The sequence below is a fragment of the Panthera pardus genome, unplaced genomic scaffold (assembly GCF_024362965.1).
Source record: "Panthera pardus isolate Hobbes unplaced genomic scaffold, ASM2436296v1 HiC_scaffold_25, whole genome shotgun sequence".
Lineage (NCBI taxonomy): Eukaryota > Metazoa > Chordata > Mammalia > Carnivora > Felidae > Panthera > Panthera pardus.
The window spans coordinates 73,069,791-73,087,770 of NW_026526821.1; the positions used below are offsets into that span (position 1 = coordinate 73,069,791).

Below are 17,980 nucleotides of genomic sequence, written 5' to 3' on the forward strand. Positions count from 1 at the left end.
CTTCTTTTGTTTAAGGACTGTTTTGTCGAACTCCAGGTATGTATGTGTGTGTGTAGTTCAGAAACAAAGTTGAGTAAGAAATGAGCTTATTATGTGTAAAATGAATGTTGTCAGGTCCTAGATAATTGTATGAAACTTGTTCTGAGCAACGTAGAAGCCAACGTAAGGCAGGATACAGGCATTTCCACGGTCAGAAGTGTCCATAGATTAAGACCAGAAAAAAACAAACACTTGCTTAGAAGAAAGTGCAGGGGCGCCTGGGTGGCTCAGTTGGTTAAGCATCAGGCTTTAGCTCAGGTCGTGATCTCAGGGTTCGTGACTTGGAGCCCCACCTTGGGCTCTGTGCTGATGGCTCAGAGCCTGGAGCCTGCTTCGGATTCTGTGTCTCCCTCTCTCTCTGCCCCTCCCCTGCTCGCCCTCTGTCTCTCTCTGTCTCTCAAAAGTAAATAAACATTAAAAAATTTAAAGACAAAGAAGAAAGCGCAAAATAAAACGGCATACCCCCCTTGACTCCCAAGAATGATCCTCTATGTCTTTAGTGGCCACTTGGGCCACTTCTTCTGTAATCCAATCATTGGAATCCTTTTTCTGCTGGGGAAGGGAGAGTTGTTTGTGTTTTCCTTATGATGTGTAGTTTTTACTGATCTGGTTACTTCTTCATCTCCTGTAAGTGTTGTAATTGTTTTCCCCCAGTGTGGTATTTGTCTCTTAACTTAGTTTACGGTATCCTTGAAGAGCATGGGTTTTTAAACCTCTGAGCTCTCAGTATGGAGGTATTTTCTGGTAAGTCGAACTTTCCATATGTGGAGAGGGAATGACTGTTGTGAGAGGTGACGTGCAGCTGGTCCTAGGAAGGGCCTCCAGGAGGATGAGTCTGAGATGCCAGGCCAGCTATGCCAGAACCCACCACCACTCCACTGGGGAGCCACTTAAAAACAAACACATAGGGAAACAGAAAAAGGGGATTAAGAATACACTGACCATGATGAGCACGGAGAAATGTTTAGACACCATATGAATCACCATATTGTACACCTGAAACTAACATAACACTGTACGTTAACTATACCGGAATTTTTTAAAAAGGTAAATGATGAGGAGGGGCAGGAAAAAGTACACATGAGGTAATAGGGGAGATAATTAAGAGGAAATGGGAACTAAAACATTAAGACTAAATTAGAAGAAAATGGAAAGAAAAGTTTAAAATAAAAATTAAAAACTCGAAGCCAGAAAAATAATGATGAGGTAAAAACAGATGGGTTTACAATATAGGCTGGAAGACAACAAGGCAGGAGGTATAGAGGGTGGTGACACTACTAAGTGGATATTTGTGGAGAAGTCGTGGCACCAGGCTCAGCTCCTGGGGGCTTTGCTTGCACCAGATCGCTTAATCCTCACAACACCTTATAAAATGGGAACTGTTATTATCCCCAAATTACAGATGAGCAAACTGAGGCACCGAGAGATGACAATAATTTTCCCAAAGTTGCTCTACAGATAAATGGTGGAGCTGGGATTTGGTGGGGACAAAAGTTAAAAAGCAAATGAATCCAAAAACATAAATGAATGGGCTTGAGGAAAAAAAAAACTGGTAATTAAATATTAAAGGTAGAATTTTTAAACCTAAAAGCCATGAAAGACAAAGGAATATGAAGGATTTTTTTTTTCTTAGGAAAGTAAAAGCAGAGAATCTTGGAAAGAAATTAAGAACAGTCTAAAGGAATGTGAGTCTCTAATTACACTCGAGGGGAAGGTTCAGCTTCTGGTAGGCAGGAATCCTGTGATGAGGTCAGAGACTGGAGATAGGAAGATGAAGGGTGTCCTTTGTCCTTTTCTGATATCTGGAAGCTTATATCTTCAGGGCCATCCCTTCCTGCACATTCATGGGTGCCTGGATATGGCTTTGTGGGGGTGGAGCGGGATTGGGGTTATGTTAGCAGCACCTGCTGTTCTGGAAATTTCCCAACCTCTCTCTTCCCCACCTTGGGGGTCATGCCTGAGGCAGGGAGGGTACCGTGGAGGAAGAAGGAACACCTGAAGTGTACCCTGGGCTTTGCTGGATGGAGAGCCATCCTGAGCTCAGAGTGTGGGAGGACCCACCTCACCAGACTCTCTCACCCATACAGGCGCCAAGGTTGCCAGCCGAGGGGGTCACCTGGAGCGCATATTTGTAGTGGAATTTCGCCCTGACTCGGACACGCAATTTGTGTCTGTCGGGGTCAAACATATGAAGTTCTGGACCCTGGCAGGCAGTGCCCTGCTTTACAAGAAAGGGGTCATTGGATCCATGGAGGCTGCCAAGATGCAGACGATGCTTTCCGTGGCCTTCGGTGCTGTGAGTTCCAGCAGAAGCTTCCTGAGAGGGGACCCTGAACCCCGGGCATGGGCATGGGGAGCACAGATAGCCACAAAGCTACAAACAGCAAGAAAGCTGTTTCCACATTTTCACCTTTATTGGCTTACTTGCAACCTTTATTCCTTTATCCCTTTCCTTAGCACAGAAGGTCGATTTGAGTGTGTTTCTCTTTCTCTAGTTCTAGTTCCCTAACCAAGGAGCAGGTGGCTGGGAGGGGACCCTCTTGAGAGGTGCTGTGAGTGTCCTAGTGTGGAAGGTGTCCCTTTGTTTACAGAACAACCTCACTTTCACGGGTGCCATCAACGGAGACGTCTACGTGTGGAAGGACCACTTCCTCGTCCGACTGGTGGCCAAGGCTCACACGGGCCCTGTCTTCACCATGTACACGACCCTCCGGGATGGACTCATAGTGACCGGTGGCAAAGAGCGGCCGTAAGGCGAAACTCCTCTGGGAACAACCGATCTTTTCTTATTGTGCTGGGAGAAACTGACAGAAGCATCTCCCACTGGGAGAAAAAGTAGATTTTCTTTCCCCCATCTTGCCTGCATCAGGGAGATGAGTCTGCCATCTCTCCAAGAGGGCCCTGGGCAAAAACCTTCAGAGTACAAGTCAGAGAAGGAGAGAGGTGGTTTAATGGTAGTGGCAAATCCAGAGAGGTATTCTTGAATAGACTCGAGTGACTATGCTCTTCATCGAGTGTTAACTTCCCGTAGGTCTCGGGGACGGGAGGACGGAGAGGCGGGGAGAGAAGTTCCCCTGGGGACAGAGATGTAAGAAGGAAGCAGAGCAGCACAGAAACGTTTCTCTTCGTGTTTGATCTAATCAAGACACGGTTTGGTATTTTAGATCGCAGTCCTCTTTCCTTCTGCCATAGTGGCATTTGAAAGTATTCTAGTGAAAGGGTTGTTACTACCCGTCGGCAGGGCCAAAAAAGAAGCCACCCTGGAGGGTCTGTCCTGCTGGGACCCGGTGGCCTTGTTGATAGGGACAGGGGACATGGAGCATCAAGGGCAAGTCTTAGGACAAGGCCCAACTTGCCAAGATCCTCTCACTCCTTTTTAGGACCAAAGAAGGAGGTGCTGTGAAATTGTGGGACCAGGAGATGAAGCGCTGCCGGGCCTTCCAGCTGGAGACGGGGCAGCCGGTGGAGTGTGTGCGCTCTGTGTGCCGTGGCAAAGTGAGTGGGCGGGCCGGTCTTCCCCCAGCTGTCCCTAGGGTGCTGGGCCCGGAAGGGGCCCAAGAGAGAGAGGGAGTTCAGCCATACTCTTTCCCTGTGCCCGGGTGCTAAATCCTTAAAACAGGCTTCCAAGGTGCTACTTGCACTGCGGTGGGAGTCGGCTTAGCAGGGTCCCACAGACCCAGGCGCAGACTCTTCCGAGTTAGCACTGGCTGTATGACCTTGGGTGTGTTACGTACCCTTTCTGTGTCCAGGCGGGTGGTTGTGAGGGTCGCGTGCGTTATAATGCGCGATGCCTTCCATTATGCCTGGCTCAGAGCCACATTCTGTGGATGTCAGCTGCTACTGTTATAGATGTGATTATTACTGTAGGCACAGAGATAGTAAATAATTTGCTATGCGCACGGTTACATGGTCCGTAAGGGGGGACAGTAAAGGGCCATCAAACTGTCTGACTCAAAGCCATAGGTTGTCAAGTCCTACCTGGGCTGAATATCAGAAACAACTGTGGAGTTGTTTCTTGTTGTTGTTGTTTTTAATATATGGCTGTCCACGTACTTACCCAGAGCTGCCAAATCAGAGTCTTAGCCATGACTTGTGTGTTCCTTTTCTTCTTTTCTTTTTTTAATTCCCCAAGAAATTCTGAGGTCCTTAAAAAAATAAATCTTAACCTCTGGTTCATACCCTGTGTCTATACTTTGGAATTGTTAGCAGTCTAAGAATGTGCCTTCTGGATATTCCCCATTGAAAAAGGCAGACCTGACTTAGAGTCTCCATAATTAGAAATCGAGAGCTTTGTTTTTAGATAGATAAATACCAGTCATCTGGTAGGTAGGCAGACATCTGGGAGATGAAGGCAGAGGTAGGCCCGGAATGTGGAAGTCCTCGAGAGATGGCTCGTTGTTCAGTGCGAGGAAGAATTTGGGAAGACATTGAACGGTCCAACAACAGAAACGGACTACCCCGCTCTGTAATGAGCTTGCCGTCAGTGGAATGTTCTGGCAGAGACCAGATGATGGCAATCTCTGTGCCGACGCTCTCATCCATGGCTGAGGGAGAAAAGGAAAAGTGAGGAGGTCACGGAAGGGCGGGCGATTTTGTGGTTAACAACACAACCTGTTCCGGCTCTTCCGGCATTAATACCATTGCCAGCAGGGGCCACTTTCCCACGTTGCTCTAATAGTGTTTGCCTTTAAGTTATTATTTAAAATACAAATCTTATTTTTTACCTATTTTCATCTATTTGCCTACCAATCTCTCACCTACTAGATTCCTAATAGATCATAAAAATGTTTCATTTTAAATTGTAGCAAAATATAAGTAACATAAAATTTACCATTTTAGCCATTTTTAGGTGTACAGTTTAGCGGTATAAAGTACATTCCCACTGTCGTGCAGGCATCGCCACTATCCACCCACAGAACATTTTGCATCTCGTAGAACTGAAACTCTGTAGCTATGAAGTCCTCACTCCCCTTGCCCCTCCCCCTCCCCAACACTCAGCAACCACCGTTGGACTTCTACATGTTGGACCAGGTACACCATTGGAGTACTATCATACAGCGTCTGTCTTTTTCCTAATAATGTTTTTATGACAACAGGGGAAAATTTTAGTAGGAACCAAAGACGGAGAAATAATTGAAGTTGGTGAAAAAAATGCCGCTTCTAACATCCTGATTGATGGGCACATGGAAGGGGAGATCTGGGGTCTGGCCACACACCCCTCCAAGGACATCTTCATCTCTGCCAGCAATGATGGCACAGCCCGCATCTGGGACCTGGCCGACAAGGTGAGGGGTCCACTGTGCTCTGATGCCCACAGGTGGGGCCTGGCCAGAGCCCAGAGTGAGGAGGGTTGGATCCAGAGTTGGGGGATGCGGTGGGTCTGCAATTAAGTTAGAAAGCCTGGTGATGAAAGTCCCACTCACACACGCCCAATCTGTCTGTCTGTTAGCTGCATATACCCACATGTAACTACAGGACAGGAATAATCTGGAAATGAAGTTTCTTTGTTGTAAAAAAAATCCACAAAACCTAAAAAATAAAGAGATATGTCTTCCCTGTATGGGAAGACTAAAAATGACTTAAAATTTCAAATGTTCCCAAATAGGACATTTCAGTCAAAACCCCAACAAAGTTCATGGGGCACCCGGGTGGCTCAGGCGGTTGAGCATCCTACTTCAGCTCAGGTCATGATCTCAGAGTTCCTGAATTCGAGCCCCGCATTGGGCTGTGCTGACAGCTCAGAGCCTGGAGCCTGCTTCGGATTCTGTGTGGCCCTTTCTGTCTGCCCCCTGCCCCACTTGTGTGTGCTCTCTCTCTTTCTCTCTACTCTCTCAAATATAAATAAACATAAACAAACAAGCAAAAAAATAAATCCCCAGTAAAGTTCCTCTTGGAGTTTGGAAAAAAAATAATTTAAAAAATTCATCTTGAGTAAAAAAAATAGCAGGAAATAGTCGGGGTTGGGGCCGGGGCGGTAATTATTGTTACCATGTCGTATCTGATATTTAAAAAAAGTAAGTTCTAATCATTAAAATAGTTGGGTTCATTACAAAATAGCCAGTAAATATTTCAGTCATATTTTTAGTGTGAGGATCAAAGAACAGACTCACGGTATGGTTGTTTTACTCAAGTTACTTTTCAAAATTGTTTGTGTATTATGAATACTGGCTATCATTTATTGAATACCTGCTATACACCAGATGCTTCATATACACGATCATCAATGCTTACAATAACCTTGCAAAACTGGTATTGATATCACTTCTTTTCAAGTGGGAAAATGGGGGGGGGGGCTGGTGCCTGGGTTGCTCAGCTGGTTGGGGTCTGACTTCAGCTCAGCTCACGATCTCACGGTTCATGGGTTCAGTCTGCATACCGGGCTCCACACTGATGGTGCGGACCCTGCTTGGGATTCCCTCTCTCTCCCCACTCTCTCCCTCTCTCTCTCCCTCTCCCCCTTTCATGCTCTCAAAAATAAATAATAATAATAAAAAGTTCAAATGGGAAAATGGGGAAGTAACTGACACAAACACACCCAGCCAGTAGTGACAGACAGGATTCAGGATTTGAACCAAGAGGTGCCAAAGCTAAAACTCTTTTCTCTGAGTAAGAGGTCAGCAGTCTAAGACTGGGAGGATCCAGTCTGGCCTGCCGCCTGTTTCTACAAAGTAAAAGCATGCTCATTGTTTACATAGTGTCTAGGTTGTGAGAGATCATATGGACCACAGAGCCTACAATGTTTACTACCAAACCATTTACAGAAAAAGTTGACCAACCTCTGCCCAAGCTGTTCTGATGAAAACATACTGCCCGTCTTGGTTCCTCAGGGACAGTTACTCTAAGAAGCAAGACGTTTGGAGGCCCAAAGTGGCAGCAGAGATGGCCTGACTGCTCTGGCCTGGGTGCAGGATTTCCCTTGGAGACCAGCCAAGAAGGCCTAGGGCTTAGGTCATGCTACTTTGTATCTATGTAGAAACTGCTTAACAAGGTGAACCTGGGCCACGCGGCCAGATGTGCAGCCTACAGCCCTGACGGGGAGATGGTGGCCATTGGCATGAAGAATGGAGAGTTTGTCATCTTGTTGGTGAACAGCCTGAAAGTCTGGGGGAAGAAACGAGACCGGAAGTCTGCTATCCAAGATATCAGGTACATAGCAGGTCATCTGGGCAGGGAAAAGAAGGGTACCCATTCTCCTTCTCTGTGGTTACCTTTCTGGAAGGGTCATGACTGGAATGAAGAATTCAGTTGTGGGAGGGTCCCTTTCAACGAGCCAGCCGTGGAAGGAGACTCCCTCACACATTAATTCCCAGACATGTCTTTGCTAAGTTCCACGAAGAGTGTGGTAAAAACTGCGTGTACGACGCCATTCTGCATAAGGCTGCGTGCATCCACTCCCGTACTTCCATGGGATTGGATACAGAGAAATTGCTGAACTCCCTAGAATGCTAACCACGTGTGAGTCATGAAGTGAGATCTCATTGCCTTTGAGCTTGGGAGGCCCATTCCAGAGCAGACCTGACTAGCCCTTCTCACAGACCATGCTCTTGGATTGCTTTTTCTAGAATCAGCCCAGACAGCAGATTCTTAGCCGTTGGTTCTTCTGAACACACAGTTGACTTCTATGACCTCACTCAGGGCACAAGCCTGAACCGCATTGGCTACTGCAAAGATATTCCAAGTTTTGTCATTCAGATGGATTTTTCTGCAGATGGCAGATACATCCAGGTATGTCTCAGCTTTGCTAATATCTGGGGCAACCAAGAATCATCACCATTATCGTAACAGCAACAGTGGTGGCTTATATTAATTGAGGGCTTGCTTTGCGCCAGGCTGTGCACCCATCTCCTCTTTATAGGAATGTTTTCAGTATTGCAACTTTTCCCCTACCTTATAAATGAAGAAGCAGGGGCCTAGAGAACTTAAAAATGTTGAAGAAATAGAATTTTTAAAGTAGAGTTGTCCTTCAGTAAGAGATGCAGGCAGCTCAAGCCCTAATAACTTTAACCCTCCTTTTACTTCCTCCCTTTGAAAGCTTCCTAACCTCTGGTTCTCCAGGGCTACACCTAAGCCCATGTGGCTTCTCATATTTAGTCATTTCACTTGCAAGTCTGGGGGGGGGGGGGGCGGGTGTGGCCCATCCACACTTGGGGTCTGGATGTCTGGATGCCAGACACCAAGCCTGGAGTGGGGGCTCCTCACTGGGTCCCTCACTGGGTCCCAACTGACAGGTTGGAAGGGATAGAGAGGGGTCCCACCATTGGGACTTACAGCTGAAAAGAGAACAATGTCTTGTCCAGCACTCTGAACAAATATTGTGCATTAGTGAGCTGGCCTGGAGTGGATAACCCATTGTGAAATGAGAGGGGACCCATTCATTGATTATTTACTGAACCAGGTGCTGTGCTAGGCTTTTGGATGGACAGGATGGGCCTGGTCACTGCTCTCCTGTAGTTTCCCTATAAGGGAGAAGACAAGCATCGAACAGATAACCACAAAATATACCTATAATTACAAATTGTGATTATGTGCTGCAAAGGAAAAGTACAGGGTGCTGCGGGAGCATATAACAGTCGCTGAATTTAGATTCACTTCCTCTCCACACAAGTGATATTTAAGTTGAGGCTGGTGGGATGTGTAGGAGTTAGCCAACAAAGAGAGGCGGGAACATTGTTCCGGGCCATCTGTATGAAGGCCCTGAGGTGGGAAAGATCTCAGCGCATTCCATGAAAAGCAGGAAAACCTAGGGTGGCCAGGCTAGAGACACCCACAGTAGATGGGGCTGGAGATTTTCTAGAAAATGCTTATCTCCCCCTAGAACATTCCCAAAGAAGCAAAGGTCAGGTCCTAGATGGTTCAAAACTCAGGTACATCGGTTGCCGTCTGTGAGAAAATTCACCTACATCTGAACCAAAGGATCTGTTTGTTCAAGAACAGGGACTCCCAAACTTAAGTGAGGATCACAGATCACCCGGCGGCTTTGTTAAAACACAGATTGCCGGGTCCCACCCTCAGAGTGTCTGATCTGGTAGGTCTGGGGTGGGGCCCAGGAATATGCATTTCTAACAACTTTGCAGATGATGCTGAAGCTGCTGGTCAGGAACCACATTTGGGGAACTGCTGCCTTAGGATTTTGGAAAAGAGCCAGAAAATGAATGGAAAACCGTCCTGCTCATGTGAATTTCGCTATAGGCTGACCACAGGTTTTGCAGCCTCAAGCTGAACTTGGGTTTGTTGAAGAGTCCTAGGGATCCAGAGGCTTGGCCGGTGTTCTGGGAAAATAGTACACCCAAAGGGGGGCCCTTTGGCCTGGAGAGAAAGCTGATGGACATGGTTGCCTCTTTCTCCTTGCAGGTGTCAACAGGAGCCTACAAGCGCCAGGTGCATGAGGTACCCCTGGGGAAGCGGGTCACTGAAGCTGTGGCCATTGAGAAGATCACCTGGGCCTCCTGGACAAGGTGACTGGAGGAAAACACTTTTTTTTTGTAATGTTTATTTATTTTTGACAGAGAGCACGAGTAGGGGAGGGCAGAGAGACAGACACAGAATGCGAAGCAGGTTCCAGGCTCTGAGCTGTCAGTACAGGAGCCCCACACGGGGTTTAAACTCACGAACTGTGAGATCATGACCTGAACCAAAGTCGGACGCTTAACCGACGGAGCCACCCAGGTGCTCCTGGAGGAAGACACTTCTTAAGGAAAAGATCACAAGGAAGTTTCTTATGCCAGACTCAGCCTCCAAGTTTGTATGTGGCCCAGATGTAAAAAAAAGCTCAGAGATAGAGCTGTCTGGTCTTTGGGGACTGGGGGCTGGGGGCAGGAGGCTTCTTGGACCCAGGCTTTTGAAATGCAAAGCCCTCCCTTTTGTGTGATCCCTTGGTCCTACCTCCGCAAACTCACCCAGCATGTTCAAAGGGAAATTACCTCCCAGCTTTTGGCTCAGCCCCGGTGCACTGCAGTGGAGGCCTCCAGTCGCCAGGAGGGACGGGAGGGTGGGAGGGCCGGCATTGCCACTTAGCAGGATAAGGAGCAATGCGTTGCCAGTTCAAGGGAAAGGACACCACCAAGCTGTGAGCTTGAAGGTGCCCAAGCATATACACATCCAAAAGGACTAGAGGGCGGAGGGAGTGAATCAAAAATGGAGGGAAATTTTCTCTTGGGGTGCAAAGGAGGGGGGCAGAGCAGAGCAGTAAGAGCTAGGTCAGTGCACAGGGGGGCAGGGGACAGAAGAGACACATGATCATAGCCAATGATGCAAAATAGCCCTCTCTTCTTCTTATCCCTGGGAGGCGACACCTGACTACAGGAAGCCTTCTCATGCACCTCCTTCTGACACCTCTTCTTACTCAAAACAGCATTCTGGGGGATGAAGTCATTGGCATCTGGCCACGAAATGCGGACAAGGCTGATGTCAACTGCGCGTGTGTGACCCATGCTGGCCTCAACATTGTCACAGGAGATGACTTTGGGCTGGTGAAGCTCTTTGATTTTCCATGCACAGAAAAATTTGTGAGTCTTCCTCAGAGGAACTCCCTACACGGCCTCCAGGCTCTTTCCTGTAGTCTGCAGGAGGCAGTGGCCATATCTAGATGGCCATCGAGAATCTAGAGCAAGAGGAATCTTGTTCCAGTCCTGTGGAGATTTGGGGACCCGTAACTTTTGCATCTCCCTTTGGAGGGGAAGTTCTGGAAGCCGGGAGAAGGGAGGTTGGGAGGGGTACAAATTGGCCATCCCAGGCAAGAATGGGACAGGAAAACCCATCAGTGAAAGGCTGGCTAAAAGACGAAATGGGAATCCCAGGAGTGGAGGATTCTGGGACGGGGAGATTTTGAGTCCTGGAAGTAGTCTGTGGTTTCCAGGAGGAGCAGGGTCTCAGTGGTCTCCATTCACTTTTGCTCACAGGCCAAACATAAGCGTTACTTTGGCCACTCAGCTCACGTGACGAACATCCGTTTCTCTCACGATGACAAGTATGTGGTCAGCACTGGAGGAGACGACTGCAGGTATGAACCTGACTCACCTGCTCTGGTTCCCCGGGCCTGGTTGTTACTCCCTCTTCCGGTCCCCACATCAGGTGTCCCATGGGACACAGGGAGGGGCTGACATCATAGTGACAAGGACTTGTCACGTATGGTCTGGTGACTCCGAACTCAGGTCTTGAAGGGTCCGTGTCCCCACTAGAGCTGTCCTGGGATTGGTGAGAAGGGGAGGACAGGATTCCTCCTCTGAACATTGCTGGGTGGAGGGACAGGTGAGTAAGGGACTCCAGGTGGCTGATTTCAGTAGGACAACCCAAGGCATCATTGCATATAATCAGGTTAAAATGGCCTTGATCCATAGGTCTTTTAACTCGTAACTTCCAGCTGATCACCAGGATTCTTAAGATGGGTGATTAGGGGGGCCTGGGTGACTCAGTCAGTTAAACATTGGTTATGTGTCCAACTACTGATTCTACCTCAGGTCATGATCTCACAAGTTGTGAGATCAAGCCCCATGTTGGGCTCCATGCTGAGCATGGGGCCTGCTTAAGATTCTCTCTCTCCCTCCATTCCGCCCCTGATCAGGAGGTGCTCTGGTGCTCCTGGAGCACTCGCAGGTGCTCTCAAAATTATAAAAAAAAAAAAAAAAGCCTCAGTCACCGTGAGAAACAATAAGGGTGTCACCCAGTTTTACATGAGATCTGGTGAGAAGTGAAGCCATTAGGCCCAGTGCTAGTTAGTAGCAGGAGATCCTCAACCAGCTATCTGGACTGGGCTGCTTTTAACCTTAACTGCTGCTGAGTGTTAAACAGGCACATGTTCCGTGCGAGGTGTGACTGGCCTTCCAGTGATTTGGAAGGACCCTTACCAGCCTGCTCCGGAGATGACATCAGCCTCTTCAGCCTTTCCAAGAAGGCCACTTTCTCTTATCCCTCCAAGTGCATTCCTTATTTGGATTGTGGAGGAACAGGACAAAGTCATTCCTGAATCTCTCATTCTCCACCTCTAATGTAGTTGAAGGGCTTTACCGCAACATGAATATAGGTTTCTATTCAGCCCAAGCAAAACTCTTGGGGGGGATAAAGAAGTGTACCAATCCCGATATATATGTATTTTTAGAGTTTATTTATTTATTTAGAAAGCGAGCCTGGGAGGGGCAGAGAGAGAAGAGAATCCCAAGTGGACTCCGTCCACACTGTCAGTACAGAGCAGAGCCCGAGGTGGAGCTCAAACCCATGAGTTGTAAGATCATGACCTGAGCCAAAATCAAGAGTCGGACACTTAACTAACTGAGCTGCCCAGGTTCCCCCAGATATTTTTAGTGGTCTGAGAGAGGTTGTGGAAAAGGCACCTGCAGAGAATGTCAACCCACTTCCTATCCAAAAGCATGGTGTAGAAAATGGCCCCCAAGGACACTGATAGCCCATGGGAGAGCACCATCTCCAGGTCTGCTGTGCCAACAGCGGCTGGCGCTTAGAGCCCTTGAGATAATACTGCCAGCAGCTCCCTGTGGAGTGGAAACACCCATTGAAAGCAGCACCCACCAGACTGTGAACAAGCCAGCAATAAGTGAATTGAGATCCGAGGTGACTTTTGATTACGATGAAAGGCTTAGAAGTAACCTTTAAAATGCAGGACCCCTAGGCCTTTGTAGTCCTGGGAGCCTATTCTGATCCCTGGCTCTATGTTGAACACTAGAAAGGGTTCTCCTACTCAAGTGGAGTTGATAAAACCTTTTCAATAGTAACAAGAGAGATAGCGTGAAGTCAAATTGCCAAAAGTCCTTACATTCAGCACATTCAGGCTGCTGAGAACCAAACAAAACAGAAAACAAGACCTTTTTAAAAAAGCAATAGATCTTTATTTTTTTTTAATGTTTATTTATTTGTGAGCGAGAAAGAGAGAGCGCACACGAGTGGGGAAGGGACAGGGAGAGAGGGAGACACAGAATCTGAAGCAGGCTCCAGGCTCTGAGCTGTCAGCACATAGCTCCACGCCTGACGTGGGGCTCAAACCCACGAACCGTGAGATCATGACCTGAGCCGAAGTCAGATGTTTAACCGACTGAGCCAGCTAGGCGCCCCCAAAAAGCAAGCAATAAATCTTTAATCGGTGACAAGATCCCCGATTTGCCTTTAGAAGTTGAAATGTCCAACACATATCAGCTGAGTTGGACTCGAGAGCACTTGGTAAGATTGTTTTTTGTCACTTGACAAAATTATGATGCCCAGCCACGCAAGATGACGGTCTGATCTGCCTTTTCAGTGTGTTTGTGTGGCGATGTCTGTAAATGCCGGAACCCTCTTTATTGCTGCTGCTGCTACCACCCAGCAACTGCAGGGGCAGTGACGAGGCCCCTCGTTGCCACCAGCTGCTGGGAAAGGCCTACGCTGCGGGCCGCACAAGTTCCAAGTGCTAGTGAAGTGGGGTGACTGCTCCCAGACTCTGGAATCTCCAAAACTGTGATGCCAAGAAGGTCAGTTCTAAAATGTTAAGAGTGCTTTCCTCTGTTCCTGAGACTATACTGACCACAATGACAAAAAAATCCTGCTAATGTAGCCCACCAACGAAATTTAAAGCCTCAGTTACCCTGACCAATATGTAGCTTTTAATTTGCATCAAAACTTTTACAAAAGATGTTTTGCTATTATGTTTCTATATACTTTAAAAATGTTCATTTTTACAAATGAGTTGAACAAGACAGCTTAATTTAGATGCGCCTAAAGCACTAGAAATATTGATAGCCTCAGTTCTCCACATTTAGCTTTCAAAACCAAATGAGCCATGTACAAACAAGTTGAGAAACTTAATTTTTTAACGTTTCATTTGCAGAGTTTTATATCCATTAAGTGCCTTTGAAAGTTTCCAGTTGTGTGGGCTGCTGTCTCCCCTCCCACAAATTATCTCCTTTCTACATATGGTGCTAAAACTTCAAAACTGAGGAGGGCTACAGGACCCTTAACAGATTCCTGGTCTGTCACCCATGTCATGTGTTTATGTCGAGGCTTCCTAAATGAAAGACATCAGTTACCTGCTTGAGAAGTAGTGGCAGGTGAGCAGCAAAGAAACTTAAATTCAGGAGGGAGGGGGTAAAAATGGGTTTTCACTGTTTAGTGCCAAACCTACAAAATCCAAAATAGAAATAAAATTAACCTCTACTACAAAACAGTAGGAAAAAAAAGAAAAAAAGAAAAAAAAAGCTCAAGTGGGTCTAGGATTAACGAACTCTTAATCCTAAGATAATAAATGTGGGGACCCAAGGCTGCACTGGGTTTACCACCCAGTGGGGCTGACTTGACACCACGGATTTGTTCAGGTGAACTGATCTAGGTCAAGTCCAGATAAAAAGAAAAAAATCTCAGCAGAACAAATTCCTAAGCCCAAGCAATATTTGAAAGATTATTCAACAAAAACAGGCTAGCTTGGCGTTCGTCAGAGCTGGCTAGATGACACAATGTGACCTGGACAGTATTAACCAGATGACATCCCTGACCTGCCTCACTCCTACTTCACACTTGGCTCACCACTGACTCCAGGAGGGGCTGACAGCACACACCGCGAGGAAGGCTGGTAAGGGCCTGGGGACTCTGAGCACACGTGCACCCATCAGTCCTTCCCATCAGTGAACCAAAATTCTGGGTCTTGAGTTTCTGGCTATTTGCAGTTGTCAGTTTAGCGACAGTGAAATGAAGCATTTTCAATTAAACAGATTACTAACATTTACCCCAGAAGTGCTTCAGCATTCTAAATGGATTAGATCACCCATGAAGCTATTTTTATATGCCAAGTTATGAATGCCTTACATTAATCCCCTGATAGGCTGTCGGGTCCCCAGTTAAGAGTCCCTGTGCAGTCCTGATTCTGTTTTCTGTAACCATGTAACTGGCGATGCTGAGTGATGACCATGTCTGCCTATACTGTACCACCGACCTTTCATAATAATCAGATCTTGAATTGAAATAACCACGTGGAAATAAATTGATCAATGAGGATATGTACAACTATATTTAAAGAGCAATAGTGTCTGTGTCAAGAAAACTTCTTAAATCTTATTTGTAAACATTTATATGGTATGATTTTATGTATGTTTATCCTGCACTGTGTTCTATATGTTAAAATATTGGTGCATGAATTTATTTTCAATTAGCAAAGTATAAAAAATACATAATTTGAAAACATTTTGTATGTGTCAAATAAATTTGATTATGTAAACACAGCTGCACTACGCACTGGAAAGCTTTCTAAGAGTACAAGCCACGGCTCACTAGTTGAAGCAAAGTCTACTGTGTGTATACTTTTAATCTGGTGCAGTTTCATGGAGCCAAAATACCAAACATATTTTGTCTATAAGCTTTATTGATACTTTGCTTTTACAGTTCACAATGCATTCCACAGATTCAGTACAGCTTAAACCACAAATGTATAAATCTTCATTTTATAATTTTTTGCATAACAAGGTTTGATATTTGCAAACAACGTTTTTGGAAGCATTAGATTCAGTCCATAGATTCAGAGTCTGTGACAAAATGAACTACAGTAAGTCTGTGCAATGAAGTTTACGCTGAGGAGTTCTATGTGCATGGCATCGTTTCATGTTGAAAACAGATGGTAGTGCTCCTAGAAATAGATTTTCTTTTTCTAGCTTATGTGCTTTGGAACTACACACGTATAACCAATGACTCTCTGAAATATCAAGCACTGTGGTGGGGTAGCCGGAAGGTAAAGGTCTAAGCTTTGTGAAACACTATATATAGATATATATATAATCTATATTTACTTATATTGGCAATTAATATAACAGTAAGATTCACAATACACCTAGAACATACCAGAAAGGCAAGCTTTTTCACTCTTGCTTTAGTGGTATGATCTCGTCTAAACATTTCATTTCAGAAAATCTGCATCAATCTACACAGACCATACACAGTGCACAAACTGTGAAAAGGATTATTTTTTTCAGCTTCACTTTCTCTGCAATTCCCAAAAAACAGCAAGACTACCTGCAACAAAGTGTAATATACAGCTTACTCAGATCTTTTTCTATTCACCAGTGCCTCATATCGGAAAAACAAGTATGATTACGGTTTAAATCCATACATAGCAGCTTACAATACTTAAGATGATGAACACATGGCAGTCAAGACAGGTAATTTTCCTCAGACACCGCATTGCTAAAAATAAAGATCTGTGAAACTGCAATGTCAAGGTTTCCTTCTTCCCTGACCCTCCCCCATGTAATCAAATGAATATCCCCTTTTAAAGATAAACTATTGTTAATGATTCCTGGCTTTTTCATTCAGCTTTGCGCTTCAATCCAGGGATTTTCGCTTGGATTCTACAAATGGAAAGGTTGGAACAAAAAGTCAATATAAATATTTTTAAATTTTAAGTATTTTAAAACACTATCCTTCAAGAACTACTTGTATATTGCTCAGCTTGTACAAGAAATGAAATCTTAAGGCTGTCAAACTACAAGCTGTAATTATGCCACCTTGCCTGATGAATTGGATTTCAACAAAGCCTTAAATACAACAAAAAGCAAACAGAAATCAACGATTCCAAATGTAGAGAAAAATCGTGTGGCAATACTGTCGCACTTTTTAAGTGTGATTAAGATTTGCTACCCATTATGCCTAGAAGATGAAAATACTACATTTTGTTCTCAAAGTCCAGTACACCTTGTCCTTAGTAAAAAAGAAAACAAGAGTTGCAGATTTTAAGTACTTACTTAGCCATAGCATCTTTAACATTCTTGTTTGCAAGTCCTAGATAATGATCTATCTGCGCCTGAAAGAGAGGTATAAAGGAGTTACTAGAAAATTAACGTTGGTAGAGTCTTATTAACCGTTACTCTGTTCCGGCAAATTAAGGGCTTAATAAAGGCTTAAGAAACCACATTTTTCATATTTATAAGGCTATGGAAACTGGCAATAATACATCTGTTTGAAGTAATAAAGTGAGACTTGTATCCTGAAATCTATACTTAAGAAATTACCTGATGCCGTTCATAAATAACAGGAACGCTGAAGAGTGAAATCAGAGCTGAAAAAGGAAATACACAGCCTTTAAAATCGACTGGGAGGGTTGAGGGAACAAACACGGACAATGGTAAACTCTTAAGATAGCTAGGCAGTGTTCCTAACGAATGAATAAATACACAAGGATCTCCTGGAGGCACCTGCTGGTGGGGAACCACTGCAGAGCAGTGACTGAATTAACCAAGGGATGCTGCAGGAACCATTCCTAGCTTAAAATCACATCACACAGACCTTATAAAATACAGGCATCCCAGGTTAGTGTGATTTATGCCTGCACCATCAGATGAGGCCAGCCCCCATCTGGTTTATCACTATTAACTGGAGCATTCTTCAGGAACTAAAGTAGCAATTCAATACACAGTATCAGTATCAGCAATTTAGCTGAAGAGATCACAACCTCAAATATACGTCCTGTCTTCCCCACAACATAAGAATTCTCTCTACTACAGTGTCTCTTGGGGTGCCGGGATGGCTCAGTCCGTTGAGTGTCCGACTTTGGCTCAGGTCATGATCTCACAGCTTGTTGAGTTTGAGCCCCTCATTAAGTTCTGTGCTGATAGCTCAGAGCCTGGAGCCTGCTTCAGATTCTGTCTTCCTTTCTCTGCTCCTCCCCCACTCTCACTCTCTCTCTCCCCAAAATAAACATTACAAAAAAATCCTTTAAAATGTTTTTAAGCTCCTACACACAATCATCTTTTATTGTACAGTTTTTCATTCAAATAGTTTTATAGACTTACCCAAAATCAGTAGTGTCAGACCATTGAACAAGGCACCAACATAGGTAAATACCCACATCAACACTGCAAACTGTAAGAAAATAACATTAGCCTATTAAAACCACAATTCACATGAAGTTGAAGCTTTCAGATAAAAGCATCCCATCTAACGGCCAACCTACTAGAGGCCTAATCGTTGGAGATTTGGTACA

The 17,980-nt window shown here is 45.3% G+C and overlaps 2 protein-coding genes and 1 long non-coding RNA gene across 9 annotated transcripts in view; 1 reads left to right on the forward strand and 2 right to left on the reverse strand.

Moving 5' to 3' along the window:
* The window catches only part of EML6 (EMAP like 6), a 281,421-nt gene extending 266,229 nt beyond the window's left edge, over positions 1 to 15,192 (forward strand). For 2 of the 4 annotated variants that reach the window (XM_019422482.2, XM_019422555.2), the window contains 10 exons: positions 2,127 to 2,335; positions 2,631 to 2,788; positions 3,420 to 3,534; positions 5,136 to 5,324; positions 7,013 to 7,185; positions 7,602 to 7,764; positions 9,391 to 9,494; positions 10,391 to 10,544; positions 10,938 to 11,038; positions 13,280 to 15,192. In XM_019422482.2, the coding sequence (XP_019278027.1) occupies positions 2,127 to 2,335; positions 2,631 to 2,788; positions 3,420 to 3,534; positions 5,136 to 5,324; positions 7,013 to 7,185; positions 7,602 to 7,764; positions 9,391 to 9,494; positions 10,391 to 10,544; positions 10,938 to 11,038; positions 13,280 to 13,304 (1,391 nt within the window). In that variant the 3' untranslated portion in view covers positions 13,305 to 15,192. Of the gene's footprint in view, positions 1 to 2,126; positions 2,336 to 2,630; positions 2,789 to 3,419; positions 3,535 to 5,135; positions 5,325 to 7,012; positions 7,186 to 7,601; positions 7,765 to 9,390; positions 9,495 to 10,390; positions 10,545 to 10,937; positions 11,039 to 13,279 lie in introns of those variants that run through there. The other 2 variants (XM_053890697.1, XR_008417847.1) reach the window with 2 other exon arrangements.
* LOC109251416 (uncharacterized) lies at positions 2,428 to 7,017 on the reverse strand. The gene is made up of 2 exons (XR_008417848.1): positions 6,816 to 7,017; positions 2,428 to 4,583 (listed from the first exon to the last, which is right to left on the reverse strand). It is a non-coding gene; the product is annotated as an uncharacterized LOC109251416 (long non-coding RNA).
* A 158-nt stretch (positions 15,193 to 15,350) lies between the features above and the next one.
* Positions 15,351 to 17,980, reverse strand: part of RTN4 (reticulon 4) — a 72,581-nt gene continuing 69,951 nt past the window's right edge. For all 4 annotated transcript variants that reach the window (XM_019422826.2, XM_053890699.1, XM_053890700.1 and 1 more), the window contains 4 exons: positions 17,790 to 17,859; positions 17,010 to 17,056; positions 16,743 to 16,801; positions 15,351 to 16,349 (listed from right to left, as the gene is read on the reverse strand). In XM_019422826.2, the coding sequence (XP_019278371.2) occupies positions 16,307 to 16,349; positions 16,743 to 16,801; positions 17,010 to 17,056; positions 17,790 to 17,859 (219 nt within the window). In that variant the 3' untranslated portion in view covers positions 15,351 to 16,306. The remainder of the gene's footprint in view (positions 16,350 to 16,742; positions 16,802 to 17,009; positions 17,057 to 17,789; positions 17,860 to 17,980) is intronic.